The sequence below is a fragment of the Ambystoma mexicanum genome, chromosome 4q (genome assembly GCF_040938575.1).
Source record: "Ambystoma mexicanum isolate Mex_15411 chromosome 4q, UKY_AmexF1_1, whole genome shotgun sequence".
In the NCBI taxonomy this organism is placed as follows: Eukaryota; Metazoa; Chordata; class Amphibia; order Caudata; family Ambystomatidae; genus Ambystoma; species Ambystoma mexicanum.
This window is the reverse complement of record NC_090928.1, coordinates 945,089,942-945,115,718: the sequence shown is the minus strand read 5'-3', so window position 1 is coordinate 945,115,718 and position 25,777 is coordinate 945,089,942. Positions and strand designations below refer to the sequence as shown.

Below are 25,777 nucleotides of genomic sequence, written 5' to 3'. Positions count from 1 at the left end.
GTGCCGTTTCTTGCTCTACCTCATAGTGCTGTGACTACCGCACCGCACCGCTATTTGCTTGCCCACACCCTAACACAGTCAGTAGTGCCCACTCTGAGCTTATTCCTTATATATGGTGCCTCCACCATTAGTCAGCCCACCTTCACACAAATCATGTATTTGCCAGCTACTTATACAGTCCTATTGAGGACTATCCTACACTTACTCATCACAATAGATGCTAATATGTCTCACACTTTGCCCTCCTTGGCATCTGCGACACCCCCGAACGATTCCAAAAACTTAAATGATATGATCACTAGACCATGCAATCTCGCCCAAAGAAACCTCAAACTTTGCGCCAGACTCCCTAAAATTTACGAACCCACAGCCAAATCTCTAGACCTCCTCTCCAACAACTTGTCTAGGAAACTAAGAAGTTCCCAGCCTAATACCAAAACCTCTTTGTACAACTCTACTAATACTCAGCACCCACTCCAGCTCAACAGCCGACTCTCTCGAGACCCCACCACCTGCCCAAGACCCCCCCCCCCACAATACTGCAACACCACCTACTGAGTCCACACTGCCAGGTATTAGAGGAACCTTACTAAATGCCCGGTCTCTGGTGGCACATGCCACAGAAATAGCTGACCTTATCACAACTGAAAACATGGACTTCCTCGCCATTACGGAATCCTGGCTTCACTCAGCAGCTGCCCAGCAATTATGCTAGCTATCCCTGTGGACTACACTCTTTTAAGAATAGACCGCACTTCCTCTCGAGGCGGTGGACTAGCCATAAATGCAAAAACTAGCCTAGCACTGAGACTTACTCCTCCACTAAAGGTAGACTCTTGCAAACTCCTGACTGCCAAACTAACTATCTCAACCACTCAAACTATATCTATCCACCTTATATACAGACCTCCAGGCCCTCTAGGATCCTTTGAAGAAGATCTTACCAATATCCTCTCAGATAACCTCAAAAATACATCACCAAGTCTTCTCCTAGGAGATTTTAATCTTGGTTACAAAGACCCCTCAGATCCTAATGCCACACAGATCAACGACTCCATTGAGGAATTAGGCTTCACCCAAAAGGTAACCGGCGTCACCCACTCTAAGGGCAGAACCCTTTATTGAATAGCGGAACACCATTGTGAAACGTACATCAATGCCATAACACCCATGCCCTGGTCTGACCACCACCTGATCTCTTTCTCCCTTGAAGTCACAGCCCCCCTTCATGCCATTAGTATAGCTCCTGCTATTCCCACTAGAAATAAAAAGAACATTACAGCTGACAAACTAATTCCGCTGATCATCCCCACCTTGAACTGCCTTCCTGACTCTGCAGACCCACTTACCTTGGTCGAAGAGTACAATAAGTCAATGTTAACCGCTTTGGATACCATAGCACCCTTGAAAATCAAAAAATGCAAACAGAAAAAACATGTTAACTCATGGTTCTCTCCCCACCTAAAAGCCATCAGACTTGAGAAACGCAAATATGAAAAGATATGGAGATTAAACCCTTCTGATACTAACAAAAATAACCTCTTAAAACTAGTCTCCCTATACAAAAAAGAAATAATCCTTGCTAAACAAGACTCCTACAATTCGCGCATCACTCAAGCTAACTCCAATACAAAAGAACTATTCATAATCCTTAAAGAATTGGAAACACCTATCCAAGCCCCTGACACCTGCCTTAGGGACAAAACCTGGTGCACTAGCATTCAGAGCGCCCTAGCTAATAAAATAACAACCCTGCAGGCTAAAATCAACAACAAAAAAGAATCCCTCCTCCTCGCCTCCAACTCCAACAACATCACAGCTCCTGTGCCCTTGGACACTTCACCCCTCACCCCCCGACCCCAAATTACCTAAACCCCTTTTCAACTTTAAGAAAGTATCCACTCTAGAAGTTGTAAAAGTTATCTTAACTCTCAAACCGGCTAACTGCCACGGCGACCCCTGCCCTGCACAAATCATAAAGGATGCTGCAAGGGACCTTTCCCCATTCATAACAAAACTCATAAATGCTTCATTCTCCACCGGTACCATTCCCAACAACCTGAAACAATCGTGGGTCCTCCCACTTCTAAAATAACAAACACTTGACCCATCTATTCCCACTAATTATCGCCCCATTACGACAGTGCCATTCCTGCTTAAAATTCTGGACAAGGTAGCGTACCTCCAAATTCAACAATATCTGGAATGCAACCACCTCCTAGGAGTACGTCAGTCCGGTTTTAGACCGAAACATGGAACGGAAACGGCACTGATCGACCTTAAAGCACAAATAGACAGCACAAATAGACACCCTGAGAGACAACGGTAACACAGCATTACTTCTACTGCTCAACCTTTCAGAGGCGTTTGACTTGGTCGATCACAAGACTCTCTGCCACCACTTAGACTCAGCCACCCACTTCTCACAAGAAGCCATAGGTTGGATTCAGTCCTTCTTAGATAATAGAACTATGTGGGTCTTTGCACCTTCAGCAGCCGCAGACCCTATTCCTATCACTTGCGGTGTGCCTGAGGGCTCTTGTGTTTCGCCCACTCTGTACAACATCTTCACAAAGCCCCTTTTTGGTGATCTAGATGGCCTGGGTATCACCTACACTAATTATGCAGACGATACGCAGATCCTGGCATGGATGGCCTCTCATGGACTATGCCTGAATGATGACAAAACGGAACTCCTCATTTTGGGCACCACAGCTAACCTCAATAAACTCGGCCACTTATATTCTAACTTCACCATAGACAGCAACATCCCAGTAGCCAAGGAAGTGAAAACTCTTGGTTTCTACCTAGACTCCACTCTCACCTTCAAAAAACAAGTAAACTCTATGGCCTCGGCCACCGCCTACACGTGTAAGTTAATTAGAGCAGCTAAGCCATTCCTTAAACCTAACAACTGCATTACTCTAGCAAGAGCCTTGGTTTTATATAAATTGGATTATTGCAACTCCCTATACTTAGGCTGCAATAAATACATTACCGACAAGATCCAGATCTTACATAATAATGCTTTGAGAGCAGCCCTTAACATTCCCAAGAAAGCCCACATATCAGACTTTAGAATATCCAACAACTGGCTCGCCACCAAAGATAAAATACCAAAGATAAAATTCTCCTTAAATCAGCCTCCCTATCTCATAAATGTTTACACATGGCCACCCCTCAGTACCTCACTTCCAGATTCCGAAGACAATCCTCTAACCGCCCCTCCAGAACAACTACAGCTAACCTACTTCAAGTCCCTAGATTCAACCGCATGAAGACTGGTGGTAGTAGCTTCCCGGTCAAAGCTGCCCAAAATTGGAACTCACTCCCACCCTCTTTAAGAGAAGACATGCCCCACCTACGCTTTCGATCTAACCTCATCCAATGGATCAAGGAGCATGACATTTGACCACTGCCACACTACTGTCCACTACTGCGTTTAATTGTATATATTGTATATAATTGTTGCTTGATGTTTCCTGCTACCATTTCTTATTTTGTATGACTTCTGCCAACACTGTTTATTAATATATTGTATTGTAACGCACAGCAATGTAACCTAAGCTGAACAATCCTCTTTTCCTTCTTCTGTGCCCTAATACCTTCGGGTATGGTGCTCATTATAAATAATAAAACAGACAGACAGAGAAACAGACACAGACAGACAGACAGACAGAGACAGACAGACAGACAGACAGAGACAGACAGACAGACAGACAGACAGACAGACAGACAGACAGACAGACAGACAGATAGAGACAGACAGACAGACAGACAGATAGAGACAGACAGACAGATAGAGACAGACAGACAGATAGAGACAGACAGACAGATAGAGACAGACGGACACACACACACACACACACACACACGCGCACACGCACAGACGGACACACACACGCGCACAGACGGACAGACGGACACACACACAGACCGACACACACGCACGCACGCACGCACGCACGCACAGACGGACAGACACACACACACACACCCACGCACAGACGGACAGACACACACAGACACACACACACACACACACACACACACACACACACACACACACACACACCCACGCACAGACGGACAGACACACACACACCTTGGAAAGAAGTTGCCATATATGGCATTTCCTGACCTAAGAAGGCCAAATAACAATATGGCGAAAGAACAAGCAAACCTCTATTGGCACTGCCATTTTAAGCTGCTGGCCACCTTTACTAGACATTCGGGGTAAATGCAAAAGTGCACAAGAAAAATATCACAAAAACTGTAAAGAAACAGACAGCTGCCACCAGCTTGTCTTAGGCACATTGTCAAAGTAACCAAAAACCCATTAGGTATAAAGTTATAAGGATACAAAGTATCCTAACTACATCTCATTGTAAAGGGATGTGTGCAATTGTAAAAATACAAAAATTCCAAGAGGGAGACGGTCGCTTAGTATTGACAATCTTAGGAACTTGTCAGTTTCCCCATAAGAATAAGCAAAACCGGCAAGGTAAGTAAAGCGGAAGGCTTTACTGACCTCCAAAAGACTGGTCAGGGTTTAGGGTCCTATAGGAATCTATGGAGGGAAAGGTGGGAAACGAAAAACTTTCCTAACCCCCATCTTGGACCCGAGAGGCTTGAACAAGTTCCCCTGGTAGGAAAAGTTCAACATGGTAACACTCTTGCAGATCCTCCAGGCCCTTGGCTGGTGCCACTCGATATCGAGGATGCTTACTTTCACACACTGATCCATCCAAAGCAGAGAAAGTACCTGAGGTGTTCTGGGTTCTGCCTTTTCGGGCACACCTCTGCCTGAGGGTTTTCACCAAACTGTTGGTGGCGGGACAGTCTGAGGAGGGGAGGAATTTGTGTTTTACCCTATGTACACTGGCTGATCAGAGTCTGTTCACTAAATCAGGCTCTAGATCACCTCAATTGCATCTGCAACCTTCTGCACAGATGGGTCTTCTTGAAGTTGAGGGAGAAGCCCAAAGTGACACCCTCTGAAATTCTTCGGTTATTCGAAGCAGTGCTGGACTCTCCCTCGGGGGAAAGTTTTCCCTCCAAGTACAGGACTCTGTATGTCCAACACAAGGTTGCTACATTTCAAAACACCCAATGTTTGCCAGCCCTGGACTTTTTATGGTTGCTGGGTGTCATGACATACTGCATTTTCCTGGTGCCAGAGGCCCGATTGAAAATGAGGGCTCACTACAGTGAGCCCTCGAGACTCTATGGTCACGGTTTTCAGGCAGCATGACTGACGTACTACTAGTCCCAATCAGAGTCGCGCAGGATCTCCTGTGGTGGACTCATGGTGAACTTAATGGCAGGAGAACCTTTTTGGTAACTGTTGCCTGAGGCGACCGTGGTCACGGGCATCTCGCTGAAAGACTAGGGCCCTCACCCGAATAAGTGAACAGTGAGCTGGCTTTGGTCCCTAGCAGACAAGAGAGTCCACATCAACCTGTTGGAGCTGAGGGAAATCAGCCTGGCTTTTTTGCCTTCAATACAAGGGAACACTGTCCCGATCATGACGGACAACACAGTGACCATGCACTAGATCAACTAGAGGTGGTGTAGGGTCACTTCCCCTATGCTCAGAGGCGATGCAGCTCTGGTTTTGGGCATTGAAGACCAGGATTTTCTTTTTGGCAGTTCACATCGCCGGGATGGAGAACACAACGGCGGATGCCCTGAACAGGCACGGCTTGGCCATTCAGGAATGGAAGCTATCCTTTTGGAGATCTTCTCCCTCTGGGGAGCTCCTCAGGTGGACCTGTTTGCATGCAATTCCAACAAAAGTGCAAACCTTTGTGCTGCAGGGAATTTCCCCCGAGAATAGCACCAGGGGACGCCTTTGTCGTGGACTGGAACGTTCCACTTTGTAAGCGTTTTCACCAATCCCTGTCATTCCTCAAGTGATCAGGAGGTAAAAGAGGTGTGGGCCAACCATGGTCTTGATTTCCCCAGAGACCATGGTTCATGGACCTTCTGGACATGATCATCCGCTGCGTCTTCCCGAGAGAGCAGACCTGCTCTCGCGAGAAGGAGGCCTGTTCCTCCATGCATACATGGACTGGCTCAACCTGCAAGCCTGGCTTCTGAAAGGCTGACCAGCAAAAAAGCCACTATACTTCTGCCGATGAGACATTTTGCAGCTGGCACAGAGCCGAAGGAATTGATCCTTTTCTGTGTAACACATCAAAGTTTCTGTCGTTTCTGTTCAACCTTGCAAGGAAAAGTCTACAAATTAAAACTGTCAAAGGCTATCTAGCAGCGCTTTCTTCAAGAACACGCTCAAACAGGGGATTGCTCTTTACGATACCCATCATTCTCCAGCATCGTTCTGGCATTGATTCACACGATTGTGAATATTCCCTGTCGTCAGGCTGGGAATCCTCTGTAAATAAGAAATGCTGTTTTGCTTTAGTCTGAAAACTGCATTTCTCCTCTAAACCATCACTGTCTTTTGGGTCATACTGGCTACATCCAATTATAATCGTCTCCCTATGCTCCACCCCTGGTGGCCATCTTCAGATTATTACTGCACGTTTCAGTGTTGGGAGTCCTCTCTTCTTGCTCTTCGATACTTCAAGTTTATGCGATAAAATATAATATTTTTCACCGACTGTCGGCAAAGATCAACTTTCATTGTGGACCTTCTCTTTGAAGTTTACCAGAGGCCCAGGCTTGGGCCTACTTCGCACCTTCCACGATGTCCGAGGAGAAATAGTCTCTTCATAATATGCGCAAAAGGTGGACTGAGATATGTGAATGGCGAAGATCGGCATCACAAATGTTTCTTTTGCCTGCCTCCGGATGATGATGAGGAGGAAATCGGGATTTATAGTGGTTTTTAGAAGAAGAAAAAGGACCATTACAGCAGGTTAGCAGCGTGGCTCAAGTTAGGGAAGGCCTCCAACGCTGCCTGCGGGCATGGTCATGCCTTGTCCAGGACCGGCCGGTCCCATGAGCGAACTTCCTCAGAGAAGAGATTGAGGTCCTTTTGAGGACTCCATCCCCGGGAATTCATAAGAAAGCTCCACGCTATGGATTCCACTGGGTTAGCCGTGGCCGCGGGTCCCAGTTCAGAAAGGACATGTTCACCGTTGCCATCTAAATCCACGGCGAGCCTACCCGTGAGGGGCGCTCCCCCCTGGAGGATATCCTTAACCTCTTCGAAGCTTTGTTTACCGTCTTCGGACAAGCCTGCAAAGGAGAGGTCCTCGAAATGCTCCTATTGTCCACCGTCGATGACACCATCAGTGACCAAGACACTTTGACGACAACCGCTTCATCGTCTAGGACGTCCACTTTGTCCACGACCCCCATCGACGTAGGCTTCTGCATCCACCTCGTCGACGACCATCACGGCTTTGTCGAAAGGGAGCCTAGCAATGTAGGTGATATCTACGGTCACAATGACAGCAACCTCACAAGGGACCTTACCTGGTGCCCCTGTGATGGTGCATGTTCCTATAGTCACTCACTCTCAAAGGAGAAGGACAAGGAGCAGGTACCGCCTGCGCACCCCAGCACCCAAAGGCAGGGGAGAGTGTCCCAGTTAAGGCCAAAGGATGCATTAAGGGAACCTGTGCACATCTACATGAGCTCTGATGATGACAACTTGCCCAGGGACTTCTACTCGGACCGCAAGGGGGATCGTGAAACTTTGTCCATGGAGGAATCTCCACAGGATGAACCCGGATCGCCATCTAGCCCAAGGAGGTGCTTCAGCCCCGGAGCTGTTGTCAGCTGTTCCTTTCACCCCTCAGCCGGTACCCATGGACGTGTCATTGGACATCCTCGCAACACTGCACACGCTGGTATCGGAGATAAAGCAGAGGCTGCTTGCTACACCTGTGCCGGCCCGGAGTTCTGCCAGGCATCCTGTCGGGAGCCTGTCCAGGCCAAAGCATAAGTCAAAGGAGCTGGCTGACCAGAGGTGTCAACCGACATCCGCACCATCTCCGCATCGGGCCTTGACTCTGTAGTCTAGGACCCCCACACACGGACACGAGTACGGATACGGATACTATGGCGACTCATACAGATGAGTACGATGATTATGTAATGGCAGACTGGGAGCTGCTGGGTGCCGACAAGCCTGTCAGGGCTTCGCCACCAGATGTGGTTGGTTCTTTTCAGGCCATGATATCGAAGGCCTCTACCCTCTTTAATTTGGTTCCAGAGGAGACTAAAAAGGAGGGGTTCCTCTTCGAACGCCGGGATTTCATGCAGAAGACAGTCATGTCCATTCCTCTGTTGGATGATGTCTGGGAGGAAGGTTTTGGCCCTAACGAAGACAGAGCACCACGCCTCCCAAGTAAGAGAGGCTGGAGAAGTAGTACAGGGTTCCAGACTCGGCCTCCAGGTGCTTGAGGTCACCGCTTTCTCCCCACTCTGTGGTCTCTGCCACCACCAGGAAGCGCTGGGTGAATCCATAGTCTTCGGCCATGGTGCCTCCTGACCAAGAGGGGAAGAAACTGGATGCAATGGGCAAGCGAATCATTCACACTGCAGCTACCACCATCAAGGCCGCTAATACCCTGGCCATCTTATCGCGCTACGACAGCTCTGATCTATTTTGGACTTCCTGCCAGAGGACAAGAAGGTCAAGTGCCTGGCCCTGTTCCAGGTGGCGAAGTGGCATCAGATCAAGCTATCACAGTGGCTTTGGAATTTGTGGATACTGGGTTCTGCCAGGTGGGCAACAGGGTGTCCCTTCGACAACAGGGGTGCCTGAAAGCCACCAAATTCAGGGCGGATGCCCAGTCCAAGGTGGTGGACATGCCATTTGATGGGGACAACTTTTTTGGCAAGACCGAGTCTCGCCAGACGATTAAGACAGACGCAGAGACGGCACGTTCGCTGGGTACATTGCAACAGCGAAGGTAGTCATGCTTTCGATCCTCAAGAGTGAAGTCCGGCAGGGCCTCCAAGGAGTATAACACCCCCTATAGGCAGCAATCCTGCTCCAAGACTTAGGAGTCCTGCAGAAGCTGCTCACAGGCCTACGGCAGCGGAGGACAGTATCGTCATCGCCCACATGCCAGGACGCAGATGCTCACGCAGAGCTGAACCGGCTGCGGTTCTGGGTCCCCCAGTTGTGCACCACAGTGGGAGGCCGACTAGCAAATTTTGTCAACAAGTGGAAGACATCACCACGGCCAAATGGGTGCTGGACGTTCTTAGTCAGGGACACTCCTTGGAGTTCCAACACAGGTATCCTTGCATGCCTTCTGTGGCTTGTCAAGAACTGCACATTGAGCAGCTGCTGCAGGAGGTTCAGGCCATGTTCAGAAAGGGGGCGAGTTCCTGGATTTATGGTGGCTGCATATCACAGGCACATGGATCCAGATAACTCCATACAAGGCCACAGTCACCACAGATGCCTCCCTAGAAGGGTGGAGGGCCCACACCGGACAGTCCCATGCCAGGGCACTCTCGCTCCAAGAAAAGAAGTACCTCTACATCAAGATCCTGGAACTCCGGCCAGTATTCTGGTCCTTGAGTCGTTCCTGCCTCAGTTGAAGGGGAAGGTGGTACACATCTTCACAGACAACACCACCACCATGTTCGACATCCGGAAGCAAGGAGGGACGTGCTCTCCAGCGCTTACCCGGGAAGCCCAAGTCCTTTGGCACTGGGCTATTCTTCAGGTCATGTTTCTCCTCCCCTTTCACCTGGCAGGCATCAAGAAGACCATTGCAGACTCACTCAGCAGGCAGCTGCGGTCCTGCCACGAATGAGCACATCAGCAGATGCAAGTGTCCCATCTCTTCAGCAAGTGGGGGCAACCCCTGATCTCGACCTCTTTGCGACGGCGGCCAACTCCAAGTTATTGAGGTTCGCCAGCAGGTTCTTTCAACCCAGGAGCCTGGGGGAGGCCTTCTCCTTCCAATTGAAGGGCTCTCCCTGTACGCCTTCCCTCAGATCCCGTTCCTGCTACGTGTAATCAACACACTGTCGTTGTCCTTGCAGGATGATCCTCATCGCTCCGGCGTGGTCACAGCCGATCTAGTACTTGGACTTGCTCCTTCTGTCAGTGGAACCGTCCGTCCATCCAGCTGCCTCCACTTCGCAACCTCCTCGCCATAGTGGCGGATCGATACTGCATCACGACCTTGCCTCGCTAAGCCTCATGGCCTGGCTCGTGCAGCCCTAGAGTTTGGACATTACTCTCTGCCTCTGGAGTGCAAGAAAATCCTGGCTGATGCCAGTGCTTCAACTACGCGGTCTTGCTACGGCCACAGATGGAAGCGATTCATGGTATGGTGCAGGACTCGGAAAATTACGCCTCAGCGGATCACAGCTCCATCATACTGGCTTTCGATGGCCAAAGCTGGTCTGGTTCACGCCTGCATCAAAGTGCACCTGGCGGCCATATCTAGGTATACAGGGATGGCAGGCAAGCCCTCGCTGTGGTCACGCAGTCTCATCAAGGAGTTTCTCAAGGGCCTCTTCAGGACTTTTACACCAGTGAAGGCTCCTGCTCTGGCTTGGGAGCTCAATGTTGGGCTGACTAGGCTGATAGGGTCTCCTTTCAAACCTTTGCATCTGGCCCCTCTGAAGGTTCCTCTCATGGAAGACGGCTTTCCTAGTGGCCATCACCTCGGCTAGGAGTTTCAGGGAGATGCAGGCACTCTCCTGCAAGCAAACAGATTTGTCTTTCCATGCTATGAGGGTGGTGCTACAGACCCACCCCACCTTTATGCCGACGGTTCGTTCTGAATTCCATCACAATGAACCTTTGGTCTTACCAGTCTTCTTCTCGAATCCTTCGTCGCCTGCTGAGAAGGCATTGCATTTGCTGGATGTTGATTGTGCCTTGAGGTTTTAAGTGGATTTTCAGAAAACTTAATTTATTCCTCAATTTTGGACCTGTGAATCACAGGAAGGCCTGCACTGTCAGTCTGGCCAACTGACCTCTTCCAGGCCGGCCAAGAGCCGATTCCACCAGAGCCATCGCAACAACGACAGCATTTCTCTCAGGAGTGCCCCTGCTCGACATCTGCAGTGCTGCTATGTGGAGGTCCACACACATCTTCTACTGCATCGACAGGGATTCCAGGGTGGAGTCCTGTGTCAGCCAAGCAGTGCTACGCAACCTGTTTTCTTAAGTTGAGTTTGTTCCAGGGATAAGTGCATTTCTTCTGTTGACCCTTACCACCTCCTGTAGGTGTGTTTATGTACTGCCGTTTAATTGTATTCATGAGCATGGGAATCCATGGCAGACGCCATTTTGGAGAAAGAACTAGTTACTTACCTGTAACTCCTGTTCTCCCGCATGGGTCTGGCATGGATTCACAAGCTCATAAATAAAATTAAACGGCAGTACATAAACACACCTACAGGAGGTGGTAAGGGTCAACAGAAGAAATGCACCATCAGTTTGAGGTGCTTCCCTTTTGTCTAACCTCCATCCCAAGAGTCTTCACCAAGCTCATGGCACTAGTTGCGGCTCACCTCAGGAGTTCCGGGGTCCACGTATTTCCATATCTGGATGACTGGCTGATCCGAGGAAAGTCTTCAGTGCAGGTCTTGTCCCATTTAGAGGATATCTGCTTGTTGCTGCACAAGCTGGGATTCTCCCTAAATTTAAAGAAGTCCCAAATGATGCCAGTCCAGAGGCTCCAGTTTATCGAATCAGTCCTAGATACCTGGTAGGGAAGGCCTTCCCTCACGAGGCGAGAGTAGTCAGCTTGACACAAATTGTTGACTTGGTCCGGAACCATGCCACTCTACCTGCGACTTTCTTCCTACGCCTCTTGGGTCACATGGCCTCCTGCATTTTCTAGTGCCAGAGGCCAGATTGCACATGAAATCCCTGCAGTGTCTCCTGAGGGGTCAGTGGTCTCAGTACACTCTCTCGGATCTCATCAGGGTGTCCGCTTCAGTGGTCGACATGTCCTGGTGGGCAGACAGCAACAGTCTCCTAGTGGGGGAACCCTTCTGGCCTCAGACCTGAGTGGTCACGGATGCATCTTTGAAGGGTTGGGGCGCTCACTGTGAGAATTTGCAGGAGAGTGGCCTCCGGTCTGCAACGGAAGCCAAGTGGCACGTCAACAGGCTGGAGTTCCGAGCTATCAGGCATGCCATGAAAGCATTTGCCAGTCTCTGCAGGGGAAACATGTCCTCGTTCCGTTCTGACAGACAACACAGTGGCAACAAACAAGGTGGTGTGCACTTCCACCCTCTCTGCATGGAGCCATGATGCTTTGGTTCTGGTTGCTGGAGAACTGAATCTCAGTCTCGGCAGTTCATCAGAGGCACAGAGAACAACTTGGCGGATGCTCTCAGCAAGCAGGCCATGGTTTTACACGAGTGGGAAGTGTGCTAGGAAGTCCTAGAGAGGTCTACTCTCTCTGGGGTACCCCCGCAGTGAAGCAGTTCGCAACAGAGCCCAACAGGAAATGCAAACAGTTTTGCTCTAGGGAATTCCCAGCGAATGCTGCACTGGGAGACCCGTTTCTGGTGGATTGGACCTTCCCTCTCCAATGCGTGTTCCCGTCATTCCATGAGTTCTCCGGAGGTTGAAGAGGTTTTCGAGCGACAATGATCTGGACGAGGAGAAAGTGATACTCTGACCTCTTGGATATGGCCGTCTGTCCACCTCACTGGTTGCCTTGGAAGGTTGGATACTCCATCCAACACCAGAATCCCTCAACCTACATGCATGGCATTTGAGAGGATGAGATATGATGCCTGGGATCTCTCTGAGGAAGTAATTGAGGTGTTGCTGGCTGCACGCCGACTGTCTACAAGATCTTTGTATGCGTGCAGATGGAGAAGATTTGAGGTGTGGTGCAGGGAATGCAAGACTGACCCCATCACTTGCCCCACCACTACAGTGATGGAGTTCCTTCTGTCAGTGGCCTCGGAAGGCCTTTAATTCGCCAAGGTCAAAGGTTATTTGCCGTTCTTCTCTGTATTTAAGAGATCCCTGGATCAAGGTTAATTTTTTTACGATCCTGGTCATGGCACAATTCCTGAAAGGTCTTGTAAGTAAGTTTCTGCAAACTCCCTTTGCTGTCCTGGATTGTGACCATAATCTGGTAATAACATTTCTGATGGTGGCTCCCTTTCAGCCTGTGTATACTTATCCATTAAGACTTATTTTTTTGAAAACAGCCTTTTTGGTGGCTATTACATCCGCTAGGTGGGTCAGTGAACTGCAGGCCTTATGCTGTAAATGGTGTCCAGTTAAAGGGTCGAAAGCAAAAGGGTCGAAAGCAAAAGGGTCGAAGGCAAAAGGGGTTTGGGGAGGTTAGGGGGTGTACCCCCCCACAAAGATTTTTGACTCGACCCTTTTGTCATTCGACCCTTTTTTTCGATCCTTTGACCTATAACTGCTATAAACCACCCTTCCTGTGTTATTTCCCTGGAGAAAGTCTCACTTAGGGTAAGGCCTGGACGTCCTTCCAAAGGTTGTCTCAGAATTCCATCTGCGCAATCCATCGACCTTCCGGTCTTCTACCCTCCTCCGCACCCTTCTAAACAGGAGGACGGTTAAATCGCTTGGACACAAAAAGGGTGTTGAGATATTATATTACGAGGACAGCTGATGTCAGGAGCTGACCAGCTCTTTGTGGCCTTTTCCTTAGCCTGTAAGGGCCTGCCCATAACCAAGCAGACTTTATTCTGCTGGATAATTTTCTGCATAGCTTAATGCTACCAGTCAGCTGAGAAGGAATTGCCAGTAGGCATCAGGGCCCATTCGACAAGGGGAGTCTCAGCGTCCACAGCTTTATAGAGGGGAGTCCCTGTTCGGGAGATTTGTCATGCAACAACATGGTCATCCCTTCATACTTTTTCAAAGCACTATAATCCGGATGTGGCTCGTACAGCGGATGCGCATTATGGCAGGGCAGTGCTGCAAAATATCTTAGTATAACTTTCTGCTCACCTCCTTTATCTACCGCTTTGGGTGTCTATCAGATGAGGAATCTGCAGGAGAAAAGCAATCCATCAAAGGAGAAATGACTTACCGTAATGTTCTTTCTATGGTTTATTCTTCCGCAGATTCCTCATCTCCCCTCCTATCCATCCCCGCTCAGAAAGTCGGTGGTTGGTGCACATCTTCTCTTTCACGTTGGCTTGGTGATGGTCCCCTATGTCCGTTTTCTGTCTTTCCTGCCACAGGTTTCTTTAAAAAGAAAAAGCGAACTTTTTAGTGTTTGTTGCAATTGTTTCACCTGCAGAGGTTTATAGTTAATTCATTTTAAGGGCTTATTAGCCCGTTCTCTATGCTTTCCAATGCAGCGTGGTGTGCTCGGGGCAGGGGTAAATTGCGGTGTGGGGGTGTAGGGACGAGGGTATTTACACGACGCTTAACGTCACGTTCGAACCAAGGACCAGATGCCGAACAAGACGATCAACGGCCGGGACGAGGTCCACTACGCCACCTGTTGAAAATGTTCTGGAGCAGCAGAGGAGGGATCAGATGAAGAATCTGCTGGGAGAAGAATCCATAGAAAGAACATTACGGTAAGTAATGTCTCCTTTTGTAACATGCTAATTATTGGAGGCCAGTCTCTATGCTTGGGCCGGGATTTGAGCCTGTGTTGCTCTGCGTTGTCTTGCTTCCAAGACAAAACGCATTGCCTGTGAGCTGTCCTCCCTTCTACCTGTTTTGGATCATGTTCTGTGTTAGGCTGGCCCTCTGTGTACCAATACTCTGCCTGTCTTCTGGAATGCCACTTGAATATCCCTGTAACTTGGATTACTTTTCTTTGCTTTTTTTCGTTTGCTTTTTGGGTTTTTTCCTTGGATTTCTTTCATGTGTGTATGGAACCTTTTCCATGTTTTTGTTGTATCTAAGTGAACGTTTACCTGAACTTACCTGAGACTTGAATTTTGGTTACTGGATTTTTCCATTAGGGACTGTGCTCTCGTTCAGCCCGGGTTAGAGTCGATCCTGTTCTTCCATTCTGTATTTCTGTATTTCTTGAAGAAGCATGTTAGGTCTGCAGCCTTTCGACTGCCGCACCAGGTAATTTACTTAACCTAGATGAGACAGTGTGGGGGGGGGATCCTATTGCAATCAGTGTGCCCTTTTCAGATCACTGGACAGCATCCATTTTACCTAACCAATGATCTGTCTAGTTGGTTCTGATCTAGGAGGCTTGTAGGTCAGAGAAAAAGTGCTCCTCTATAGGAGCCCCATTGGGTTTGCTGCTTTCTTAGTCTCCAGTACCCGACTGTGTACGACATGGACGCTACATTGGCACTCCAAAGGGGGAGTATATTAAGGACATGTGTCAGGCTGCAACGTGGGCTTCTCTACACAGGTTTGTAAAAAAACTACTGCCCACCCGACCTACCCCTCAATCGGAGAGCTCTCTCCTTCAGTCCTGTCAGGCACCTCATATAATTTGTGATTGCCAATTCAGCTGAGCATATGGGAGAAAAAAAGTAACTATGGTCAGGTGGTGCAGGCTATTTGTAACAACGTCACGTCTGGACTCTACGACAAAAAGTGCAGAGGAACCTCCTAGCCAGAGCCGTTCAAGGTGCCCCGTGCTGTCAAAAGTTTCTGAGATCTTTTACTGCCACAAGAATAAATCTAAGAAATGGAGTCCGTGGGAGTAACATCCATCAGAAAGAACATTACCTAGGGTAAGTAATTGGTTCTTCTGAAGGATGTTCCTCCACCGATGCCTCATCGCCCTCCAAACCTGTGCCACTTTGCGAATAGCTAGTACACCCTTCAGTTCTGCAGTCCCTCGCCGTTAGAGTGCTAGGTAAAATGGGTGGAACTAAGGTCACAGTGCCCATTACCTCAATATATTCTGGCCCTGACATCATGTCGAGCACAGGGTACATAGACGGATCAAGCAGAGCCGATGAAGAACCGCGCTGCTCCCCCTGGTGGTGGGAAATGTTTCTAAAGAACAGCTGCGCTGCGAGATGGATTTCCTAGATCTGTGGGAGGAACCATTATCAGAACATTACCAAGAGGTAAGGAGTTTGTCTGAAAAGCACTAAAATGCTGTAGTTTACCATGTCACTTCAATGCATTTAAAAATAAATATTAAAAATTGAATTCTTTATTTAGCAGGATACATATTTTTTCTTTAGTGAGATGAAAGTAAAAGTACACAGATGGTGTAATATGCATTGTAATGATATTGTGTTTTTATGTTTCGTTCCACATTTTTAGCTCTGGTTCCCAATGAAAAGAATGAAACAACCCCATGCATCCTTGATATCGACATGTTTCATTTACTTGTGAGTAACATATGATGATTTATCACTTATTTTACTATTTGCAAGCGCAAAGGTGGCAGCTGTGTTCCCAAATAGTGATGAAACCGTCATTAAGCTGTCTGTTAAAATGTATAACATTAGTTGCGTAACATTTTGGCAAATTAAAGAGGGTGAATGCAACGTATGAAATCTAAGCTAAGTGGAGGTAATGATGAATGCCCACACAAATTTACCACACGATCAAGAACAAAAGTCTTCCATAGCTTTTGGAATTGAAAGTAAGTCCTAGTAGGAACAGCAAGCTCTGACAGGACCTGAGACACAGTGTTTGCTTTTTCACAATGTAGTGTTCTAATGGATAGTGTCCTCCAACGTATTCCTCATCTTGGATGTATTCTACGCCAGCAGCGCAACTTTGGGATCTTTTTAACCACTACAGGGCAGCGTGCACCTTTGGCATCTCAAGCTCTCGACCTTGGGTCCAGACACGACGTTGATATAAATAGCCACACCCCCTGACCTCAGTTCTCTTTTTCCACCTATTCGGCACAGTACAGTCTGAACAACTCATACTGCTGTAAAACGTTTTTTTCTGAAAATCTTTAGACATTTCAACACGATGTAGACACTGAATCCTTCTGGTTTCAAGCACTGTAAGGACTGTGACAGTAAAATGTCACTGACCAATCCTCACAGTTTGTGCTTGTGGTGTCTCTGCACGGCCATGAAACATGGACTGCAGATTATGTCAATCTATGATGCCGAAGGCTTTGAAAGAGAGGTGCTGCAAATTAAAACTCAGACCATCTTCCTCCAAGTGTCTACAGGCACTCCAAAATTCACCCGTTCGACAAAAGAGTTAGTCAACTGCCCAACCATCAGAGACTCTCCAGATAAACTGGTACGATTCCCATCTAAGCCAGACTCTGTAGAAAGTAGGAAGAGTATTGGCAGAAAATGCTGGATGTTTTTGAAAAAGCGGTCCCTTCGACCTCCTCAGATTTGAGAGACAAAAAGGGGTCTGAGCACACTGCACAAAGTAAAACCATCTTGGACTTTTCGAAGGACTCGTTGAGTGCGCTGAAAAGCTCAAGCAAGGGCTACTGCCTCGACTGGTTTCGATGCCGATCGCCATCAAGATTCGATTACCCATTGCTGCCGCTATAGGCACCTAGGTCAAGGGTTGACTCTGTCCTTTTTTTAAAGAATATTTGATGATGATGAGGGGTGTGAGATCCCTTTTGGTCTCATGGACAGGACACCTCCCTTGAGAGTGAGCTATTCCCTTCAGACCCTCATGCTCAACCCGATGCAGCTTATAGAGCTATCAACGTCTTGGAAGCTCTAGGGTGGGTACTGCCCTACCAATGATGTCATATATTTTGGCCTTACTGACATCCTGGACAAAGGGTCCAAAGAAGGAGCTTGTTCTTTTTTTCCATGCAGCACTGAAGGATCCCCTTATGGATCGTTGGCAGAAACCCTGCTCAGTGCCAGCAGTTAACGGGGGGACCTGTCCAAGAGGTCCAGGTCTCCTCCTTCAGACCCTGTCTTCTTAGGCAAGCATCCTAGACCAGAGAACATTGTGCTCCATGCCGTCACTTCTAATGCCAGGTCAGTTGCTTGCCCATCCTTGCCACCAGACAGTGACAATAAGAAGGTGGACATCGGGGCTCAGAATGTAGTGGATTCCTCCTGCGCTCTGGGCAGATACACACAAGGTATGGTCAGTAATTGAACAAGCCGTTGAGGAAATCTCTGAGGGGGGAAAAAGCAGGATGGTTTCCTCAATGTAATTGCGGATGGAAAAGAGGCAATGTGCCAAGCATTACAGTGTGGTTTGGATACCTCTGATTGCCTGGGGAGAGTGACGGGCACCAGCTCAGTTTCGAGAAGTTTCTCATGGCTGGGAAAGTCTGGTTTTGAACCTAAAGTCAGGCTAGACTGTTGGATATTTCGGCTGCTTTAACCTCTTTGGATCCGAGGCTGACAACAGTTTGAAGAAGTTGCAATCCTCCAAGCCAGACGCTTAATCCTCGAGTGCCTCTATTCATTGGCAGCCTTCTCAGGCTCCCACTCTGACTCGCTAAAGGTCTTTTCGTTATTATGGGTCCTTCAACTAAAGAGGAAGAGGCCAAACCTCTGCCATGCAAAGAAGACCCATCTTGGACCCGAGGCGCTGCAACAGGTTCCTCAGGATAAACAAATTCAAGATGATTGAGCTGCAGGATTGGCTGGTGTCCTTGGATCTTCAGGATGCTTACTTCCATGTCCAGATCCATCCCAAGCACAGGAAGTATCTGAAATTCATGGACGGCAATACGCACTACCAATTTGCAGTGTTGCTGTTTGCGCTCACCTGCGCCCCAAGGGGATTTCACCAAGCTGGTAGAAGCCAGTCCGAGAAGGGAGGGGATTAATGCTGTGCCTGACCTGGATGACTTGCTCATCAGGGCCCACTCTGAGGAGCAAGACCAAGTTCATCTAAGCCAGGTCCTCAACTACCTTCACAAGCTGGGCCTCTCCCACAATTTCAAGAAGTCACAGATGACACCTTCTCAAACGCCCCAGTTCATCTGGGTGATCCTGGACTCGTCCAAGGAGGAAGGCGTTCCCCCCAGAGGACAGAGCTACCAATATCCAACAGATGGACTCCAAATTCCAGAATGGCCAAATACTTCTGGCCTTGGACTTTTAAGGTTGCCTACCCTCATGGCATCCTGCATTTACATTTTCTGGTGCCAGAGGCCAAACTGAGAATGAGATCCCTTCAATGGGCTTTTAGATCCCAGTGGTCACAGTTCTCAGGCAACATGTCAGATCTCTTGCAGGTCCCGACCAGGATCTCACAGGACCTCCTGTGGTGATCCTGCAAGGAGAACTTGATGGAGAGGGACCCTTTTGTCAACCCAGGCCGGATGTGCCAATATTGACAGATGCCTCACTGAAGGACTGGGGTGCACACCTGAACAAACTTGGGGTTAATGAGCTGTGATTCCCAGCAGTGGTGAAACTGCACATAATCCTTTTGGAGATGAGGGCGTTCAGAGTGGCACTAATGGCCTTCTTGCCCTCAATACAGTGGAACACAGTCTTGATCATGACGGACAACTCAGTGGTCATGCACTAACCCAACAAGAGAGGGGGCGTAGGGTGACTTCCACTGCAGAGAGGCAATGCAACGCTGGGCTTGGGCATTGCAAAGATAAATCTCTGTATGGGCAATTCTTCTGGCCAAACTGGTGAACTTGGTGACAGACTTCCTGAGCAGGCAGGTTTTGGTCTCCCATGAGTACGAGCTATACCGCAAAGTCGTTTCAGAGATCTTCGCCCTCTTGGGAACCGCTCAAATGGATCTGTTCGCATCTAGATCCAATAGGAAGTGCAAGCTGTTCGGCTCCAGGGAATTACCCCTGGGAGGACGACAGGGGGATGCCTTCATAGTATTTATTTTTAATAAAAAATAATTTTATTGATTTTTACAACAAACAAAACATAACCATCACACCCAACATTTTCGGTTACAAGCTTCTTTAGCATACATTTACGTATTATTTATTACTGTCTTCCCCCCCTCCTCCCCTTTTAACTTAAGCTTCCACTCGTTCGTCGGATTACCCTTCTTCTGGGGTTAATCCCCTTCACCGTTCTCGGACGTGTCATATTCACTAAAATTGGCATGGCATGGGTGGATCTCAACAATGAGGCTACCTTTTGTCTCCATGCTATCAGAGGTCCCACTTCGTTATCTTCCCCTCTGCTGGCTGCCTCACACCATACCACTGTCTCAGCTTCTGCTCATTTCAGGAGGTTGTGCCACCATACCTCTAGTCTTGGTCTGTGGGCTGCTTTCCAGCTCATTGCAGTTCTCCTTTTGGCCAGGATGTAGGACAGGTCCTTGAGTTTGCAAACGTGTTTTAGGTTGCATGGTCTGGTAAATCCCCCCAACATGCATGCCCATATAGATTCCACATCTAGCTTGAATCCCTTTTCAGTAGTCATAGCTTAACTTCATCCCCGAATTTTCCCACCTCTGGGCACGCCCAGAACATGTGGATCATCCCAGCATCCACCTCCCTGCACTTGAAGCATTTTTGTTCTTTACTTCCAAATCTGGCAACCTTTTTGGGGGTCATGCATGCCCAATGGGTGACATATAATTGTATCTGCTGCAGTCTGGCTATCCTAGACACCTTTTTGTGATATCTCTGAGCTCTTTCCCACTGCCCATCTTGCATAGGTTCTCCTGCTTCCCCCTCCCAGTCTCGTCTCAATTGGAGCAACTCCTTGCCCACTCTCGACATCACCAGTTCATAGATCCGGGATGTTTCGTGCCCTCCCTCTGAGATATCATACATCGTTTCTATGGCGCTTTCAGGTTATTCTGCTAGTGCTATTTCGGACCACGTTTCCTTCACCCGTTTAATTATTCTAGTATATGTGATATATTGCCCCATGTGTACTCCAGTCTCATCCGCTATCGTTTGGAAGTCCAATGCCTTCCCTTCTTGCCATATATCTCCCAGGGTCGCTAGGCCTGCTGGCTCGCAGTGTTTACGGATCCCTCTCCGTAGTTGCTCATCCACACCGCAGAGTGCCACAAGTGGCGCCTGCGGGGAGCATTGGGTCGGGTTTCCCATAGCTCGACACGCTTTGTGCCATGTCTTCCAGTCCAGTTCCAGCAATCTCGATCGCCATGCAGCTCTGGTTTGGGTAGCCATATCATTTCTTTTAGGAATAAGGGTCACATTCATCCTTCAGCAATCAAGATTCTGCTGTCTCATCTTCCGACAGCCACCTAGCGACATATTGTAACTGTCCTGCAAGTGGTATATCTCAAAATTCGGCAGGTTTATGCCCCCTCTGTCATACGTATTCTGTAGTTTCCATAGGGCCACTCTATTTCTGGAGTTGTGCCACAAAAAGCCTCTACACAAACTCTCGAGTTTAATAAAAAAACGTTTGGGCAACATGTGTGGGAAGTTAATGAAAAAATGTAGTAGCCTAGGCAGGACCACCATCTTGCGCAAGGCCTCCCTTCCCACCATGGCCAGGGGGAGCTTTGCCCAGAACCCCATGCTGTTCTGGATTCCCTCCACTGCTCTCTCCGTATTATATTTTTGTTCGTCCTCGATCGTGTGATATATGTTAATCCCCAGGTTCCTGAATGTTTTGGTCTCCCAGGCTATCTGCAAAATAGGTAAGTTCTCCCGTGGGACGCCCCTGTACCTCCCCAAGGGGAACATGCAAGATTTTTTAGGGCTCACCACTATGCCCGACAGAGTCGCGTAGTGCTCCATCACCTCCAAGATGTGTTGCAAGTTCTCTTCTGGGTACCTCAGATATAGCAACATATCATCCGCACACAATGATATCAAGTGCGATCCACCCTTAGTATAGACCCCTATTTCTTCGTATTGCTGTCTCAAACAGATCGCTAACGGTTCTAGTGCGAGGATGTACAGCATTAGGGTCCATGGACAGCCCTGTCTCGTGCCTCTGCTAAGTTTCCATTTGTCTGAAATGATCGCTCCCGTTTTTACCCTGGCTGTGGGGAGCTATGCACCATTTTCACCCACCACAGGCACCCTGGTCCCATCCCGTATTCTTTCAAGGCCTCCATCATCCAAGGCCACCTTACGGAGTCAAAAGCCTTCACTGCATCTAGCGAAACTATTGATATTTCACTTGGGTCGCCCTCCGCCTGTTCTGTAATATGGTGGATCCTTCTGTGGTTATCGGATATACTTCTGCCTGGGACATATCCAGTTTGGTCGGGGTGTATGAGTTTGTTTATTACCCTCTTCAGTCTCTTCGCCAGTACGGCCGTGAGAATTTTACTATCCTGGTTTAGCATGGATAGGGGTCTGTACGACCCACAATCTGTGCTTGGCTTGTCAGGTTTAAGAAGTGGGATAATCATCGCCTCCCTCAGGGATTCCGGCAGTCTCCCTTTCTCGATGGCCTCGTTTAGCATTGTCGATAGCGGGGGGAGCACTTCTTGTCTAAACATTTTATAGAATTCACTAGGGAGCCCGTCTGTCCCAGGGGCTTTGCTCGTGGGTAGGTGTATTAACACTGTCTCTAATTCCTCTATTGTGATTGGAGCATCCAGGTTCTCTCTGTCTTCCTCATTCAATTTAGGTAATCCTATATCTTCTAGCGTTTCCTGAGTCTCCTGCTCTGCGGTCTCCCCTGCATCTTCATAGAGGCGTTTATAGAATCTAACACACTCTCCTGGGTGTTTCAGACTTGGCCTGCTTCTCCCGTTATCTCCCTAATCTCTGGTCTTGGAGTCTCGCTCTTGTATAGCCATGCAAGCAGCCTCCCCGGTTTATCTCCCCCTGCGTATCTCTCAATGTATTTTTTGTAATTCAGGTTGCATAGCCTCTACCAGAGCCCACTACAAGCCTGTTGCAATTGGCTCACCTGTTCGGCGTCTTCCTGTGAGGTACCCCCTCTTTTCATAATTACAGGAGACAGAAAAGAAACTAGAAGTAACTCACTCACTATACCCCCTTGGAGCCCTCTAGATTTAAATATGGCTTCCCCCTTCTCTACCACCTTGAAGGCCTCCCACTCTGACTCCACGCTTCCTGTGTTATTTTCAAAATACCCGATTATCTCCTCCCTTAGGTCCTCCTGGAATACAGTATCCTTCAGTGCCTCGGCTCTAAGCCTCCATGTTGCGATCCTGGCTCTAGGGGGCTGATGTCACTTCAGGACCAGAGGGGAGCGGTCCGATAATATCCTCGCTTTATATTCTGAGCCCGTCATTTCCCAAGCAAGTTCCGAAGTGGCGAACATGTAATCTAGTCTCGTGTACAGGTTGTGTGGGGCGGCATAGTGTGAGTAATGCCTATCATTAGGGTGTTGCTGCCTCCATATATCTTCCAGCCGAAGTCTCTCAGCAGAGCTTGTAGCATTTTCGCTGTGGGGGTGGGCTTATCTAATTTAGTGTCTATCCTGTCCATTTTGGGGTTCAGCGTGCAATTGAAATCCCCTCCCCATAAAACCGCGCCTCCTATGTGGGGGCTGATTTTACTATATAGTGTCTTAAAATAGGCCACTGTGTCTTGGTTAGGGGCATAAGTATTTGATGATGCACAGTTCTCTGTTCTCTAACCGCCCCCGAATCACTACCATCCTCCCGTCCGGCTCTGCCGTGGTCTGTAGCAACTGGAAGGGCACATGTGGCGCCACCCAGGTGCATACTCGCCTGGCATATGCCAAATACGTTGCTCCTATGGTGGTCCCCCTCCATTTCCTCTTTACCACCTCTAGTTTCTCTTTAGTGAGGTGTGTTTCTTGCAATAAGGCTATGTCTACTTTTTGCCTACTCTGGTACATCATCACCTTATTTCTCTTCAGGTAGCTGTTGAGAAGGTTACTATTCTAAGGTCTCCCATTGTCATCCATATCCTGTCCCTTCTCCCTCCCTCCCTCCTTGTCCTTCCCACCGAATAGCTTGGCCCCCAACTACCCCTCCACCCTCCAATCCTCCCAACTAAATGCACTGCACACCTCCCAACTCCCTCCCCTCCCCCCACCCATGTTACCCAGCTCCATCCCTGGATCTCAGGCTATCCCGCATTTGGTCCTTTCTCAGTGTTACCGATATCAGGAACCCAGCAGCCCCATAGTTCATTCGTCGTCTTTGCACCAAGAGTGTGTAATCCAGGTAAGCTATAATATTCGCAGAAGCCCTTGTATCGTGCCACCCTTCCGAAAGTGTTCTAGGATCATCTCCCTATCTCGATAAATCAGGATGTTTGACAATTATTCGTCTTGGGGGGGCTCCTGGTGGTGGCCTCCTTGTCAAGGCTCTGTGCGCTCTTTCCACTGCAAATCCTTGGGTGAGCGCCCCTCCCCCTATTTCTTGCAGCGACATCGTCTCAACATAGTCCGTTGGGTTTGATCCTTCTGCGCCTTGCGGTAGTCCCACGATACGTATGTTATTTCTCCGAGCACGTCTTTCCGCTTCCTCCGCTCTATTTTCCGGGTTACTCACATATTGTTTCAGGATGTGGATCTCCGATGTGTGGGACGCACATGCAGCTGTGTTTGGAGTCACCACTTTTTACAATTCGCCTGTGCGTTCTGCTAACGCTCTGACATCTTGTCTGAGTAGATTAACTTCCTCCTGGACTGCGCCTACTCTGATTTCCAATGCTGCCTTAAATTCAACCCTGGCTGACTCCAGTTTAGTTTCTCACGTTAGTTTCAGGTCCGCAATCGCTTCCAGGATCTGCTGATCTTTGCGCACCGGGGTGGTGTCCTTGGGGAGGAGGGGGGGGTTATTTCTCCTTACTTTTTGCCCCTTCTGTCAGCTGCAGTGTTCTTGCATTTTCCTCCAGCGTAGGTTGTTTCCCTATTGTCTTTGTCAGTTTACTCGCCATCTCAATGTTGTTGTGTGTCTCAATTCAGGTTATCGGGGGTGTAGTCTCCGGCTCTTCAGGTGTGTTGTATAGTTAACTGTGGTTCGTGGGGGAGGCTTGGGTTTGAGTCTACTTATACTATTTGCATTAGCCCACGGATGGGTTGTGCTCTCCCACGTCTTCTAGCTGCTACCAGTACTATTGCCTCTGTATACCGGTCCTCATTGGGCTGTGTCACCTCATCCACTCTTCAGGGTTTGTGGTCCTATGCCGGCCTTGCGTCTGACCAGTCGATTCTTTGCATGCCTCAGGGCCTCTTTGCTGCGCTCTTTGTTCTTGCTGTAATGTGTCTACCAGTGCCTCGCATTAGCACCCTTATGTCTGTGCTCACGAGTCCGCTCCCAGCCTCAGTACAGCATGCTCTGTGATTGTTATGCCATTTGCTATGTGCGTACTCACTGTCTGCTCTCTTTCAGCTATCACAGGTTGCGTCTGGAGCGTGCCGCAACTACACCTTGTCTGGTATTTATAGTGGGTCTCCGGGCAGCGGGTACATTGGCTGTGTCCATTTCTGATTCCTGCCACGCCGCATCCCAGGGACCATTCCCCTTCTAGTTTTCGATTAGGCTGCAGTATTTGAGCACACCCCTGTGCAGATTTCCCCCCTTTTGCCGTGGGCTGCTATGTGCACCGCGTTTGTATGGCCTGAGGATCTGCATTTTGTGCTTTTTAGTTGCTTCCCATTGTTTGTGTGTGCGCCTTACCTCTTGGGAGGAGGTCTTGGGGAGTCAGTTTGCAGATCTGCTTTCTATTGGGGTCATGCCCAGATCGACCTGTTCGGGAGTCGTAAGGCTCCCCACAGGTTAGTATCTGAATGTATCCAGATACGCTTGTGAACTGGTGAGGCCCCTCTAGTGTCTGGCAATGCCGTGTTTTTATAGTCTGTCACGCTAGTGAGCCGGGGTTGTCTCAATGTTGTTGGCTACAAGAGTTTTGTTTTGTCCTGCCCACTGCGCGGTTTTCGTGCTCATTGCGGTGGGCTCTGACCGGCCCCCGCTGCTTATTGTTGCATTGGTCCCCCACTCCAAACCTCTTGCGGGCTGCTTTTGGGCTGTTCCGCTGCCTCGCCGGGGTCCCCAAAGACGGTTGGCATGCGCCTCCTGTTCTTGAATGCACAACGCTTCCCGTTG

The 25,777-nt window shown here is 48.7% G+C and overlaps 1 protein-coding gene across 3 annotated transcripts in view; it reads left to right on the top strand.

The window, feature by feature from the left end:
• Positions 1 to 25,777, top strand: part of UBR2 (ubiquitin protein ligase E3 component n-recognin 2) — a 2,523,611-nt gene that overhangs the window by 2,068,572 nt on the left and 429,262 nt on the right. For all 3 annotated transcript variants that reach the window (XM_069608499.1, XM_069608498.1, XM_069608497.1), the window contains one exon: positions 16,163 to 16,230. In XM_069608499.1, the coding sequence (XP_069464600.1) occupies positions 16,163 to 16,230 (68 nt within the window). The remainder of the gene's footprint in view (positions 1 to 16,162; positions 16,231 to 25,777) is intronic.